The following is a 1,755-nucleotide window of genomic DNA, read 5'->3' as shown; positions in this document are numbered from 1 at the left end:
CTCAAAAGATAGAAAACCTGACCATAACACCCACAACCACCGTGGCTGTCGTAGCACTGAACTGCAAGATATGCGGAGTTCCTGGGCATGCTTCCCCTGAATGTCAACTTTTGACAGGAATATCCATAGCCTAAGTGAATTATGCTCAAGGAAACCCTTACTCAAACACCTATAACCCAGGTTTCAAGAACCATCTGAACTTTTCATACAAAAACAACAACGCATTGTATGCACCTAATCAAGCACCTAATGTACCACCAGGATATCATAAAGCTGCTACAACTGCTCCAAATGTTCATAGGAAGTCAAACCTTGAAATAATGATGGAAAACTTCATAGCTACCCAAGCTCAAACAAATAGGGATTTCTTAAATCAAAACATACACATTAGTGAGCAAATCAAGCAATTAGCAAACAAAGTAGACGTTTTAGCCACCCATAACAAAATGTTAGAAACACAGATTTCGCAAATGGCTCAACAACAAGCACCTACTGCTTCCCCTGCAGGTACATTTCTTGGACAACCACAACCAAACCCGAAAGATCATGCAAATGCTATTATACTTTGAAGTGGGACAGAATTAGATGGACCGACCGACCCTAGAATTCAAAGTTCAACCAAGAACCAAGACCCTGGTAAGTTAACTAAGAGAGAAGACGAACTAAAGGAAGACAAAAGTGAAGAGGCCGTAGAGCAAGAAGAACCATATCTGCCTCCACCACCGTATAAACCTTTTGTCCCGTACCCTCGAAGACTTGTTAAATCCAAAAGTGTAGGGCAATTCAAGAAACCACTGAATATCACAATACCCTTTACAGAAGCCATCACTCAAATGCCCTCATACGCTAAGTTTCTTAAGGAGATCTTATCTAACAAGAAGAAAATCGAGGATAACAAAACTGTTACACTTACTGCTGAGTGTAGCGCTATAATTCAAAATAATATGCCTCATAAGCTGAAAGACCGAGGGAGTTTCTCAATACCCTGTGTAATCAGAAAGTTTGTCATATACAAAACATTATGTGACTTAGGAGCCAGTATTAGCTTGATGCCATTGTCCATATGCGAAAGGCTTAAAATGGTAGAGTTGAGACCAACTAGGATGTTCGTATAACTTGCGGATCATTCTGTTAAATTTCCCGTAGGTATGCTAGAGAACGTTCTAGTGTGCATAGGTCAATTCTATATTCCTACTGATTTCATAATCATAGACAGAAATGAGGATTCCAATATTCCTATCATATTAGGAAGACCATTCTTAGCCACTGTAGAGCTATTATAGATGTAAAGAAAGGAAAGCTAACCTTTGAAGTCGGTGAGGAAAAAATCAAATTTATTTTGACGCAATTCTTAAAGGCACTAGCTATAGACGATACATGTTGCCTGCTAGATGTCATCGACGAATGTGTAAGAGAAATGGAGAATGAACAAACATCATACTCCGAAATACTGAAAATTCCAAGGCCTCTAACTTTTGAAGATGAAAATTGGTGTAAGGAATACCAAGATTACAACCTAAGTGAATTTCTAGCACTAACACCCAATCATATGCCTTGCTCGAAGAAAGCAACATTAGAACTTAAGACGCTACCAAAAAATTTAAGGTACGAATTCCTAGATACTGAACTCGAGCGACCCGTAATAGTTAATGCAGACTTAGGGAAGATAGAAACCGAAAAACTCCTCCATGTTTTAAGAAAATATCCAACTGCTTTAGGCTACAATATCTCATATCTAAAAGGGATAAGCCCTTC

General features: G+C 38.8%; 1 protein-coding gene across 1 annotated transcript; it reads left to right on the top strand.

Annotated features, from left to right (window-relative positions):
• The first annotated feature begins 470 nt into the window (after nt 1-470).
• On the top strand, nt 471-1,283 carry LOC127123028 (uncharacterized). The gene is made up of 3 exons (XM_051053295.1): nt 471-507; nt 580-1,038; nt 1,147-1,283. Exons 1-3 carry the CDS (start codon nt 471-473, stop codon nt 1,281-1,283), a joined length of 633 nt encoding a protein of 210 aa, XP_050909252.1.
• The last annotated feature ends 472 nt before the right edge of the window (nt 1,284-1,755 follow it).

Source organism: Lathyrus oleraceus, chromosome 2 (assembly GCF_024323335.1).
Source record: "Lathyrus oleraceus cultivar Zhongwan6 chromosome 2, CAAS_Psat_ZW6_1.0, whole genome shotgun sequence".
In the NCBI taxonomy this organism is placed as follows: Eukaryota; Viridiplantae; Streptophyta; class Magnoliopsida; order Fabales; family Fabaceae; genus Lathyrus; species Lathyrus oleraceus.
This window is presented reverse-complemented; position numbering and strand designations above follow the sequence as displayed.

Coding starts and splice junctions, on each gene's coding strand:
- LOC127123028 (XM_051053295.1), top strand. CDS start 471: ATGGCTCAACAACAAGCACCTACTGCTTCCCCTGCAG. Junction 508..579: donor ACCTACTGCTTCCCCTGCAG/GTACATTTCTTG, acceptor GAAGTGGGACAG/AATTAGATGGACCGACCGAC. Junction 1,039..1,146: donor ATTATGTGACTTAGGAGCCA/GTATTAGCTTGA, acceptor AATTTCCCGTAG/GTATGCTAGAGAACGTTCTA.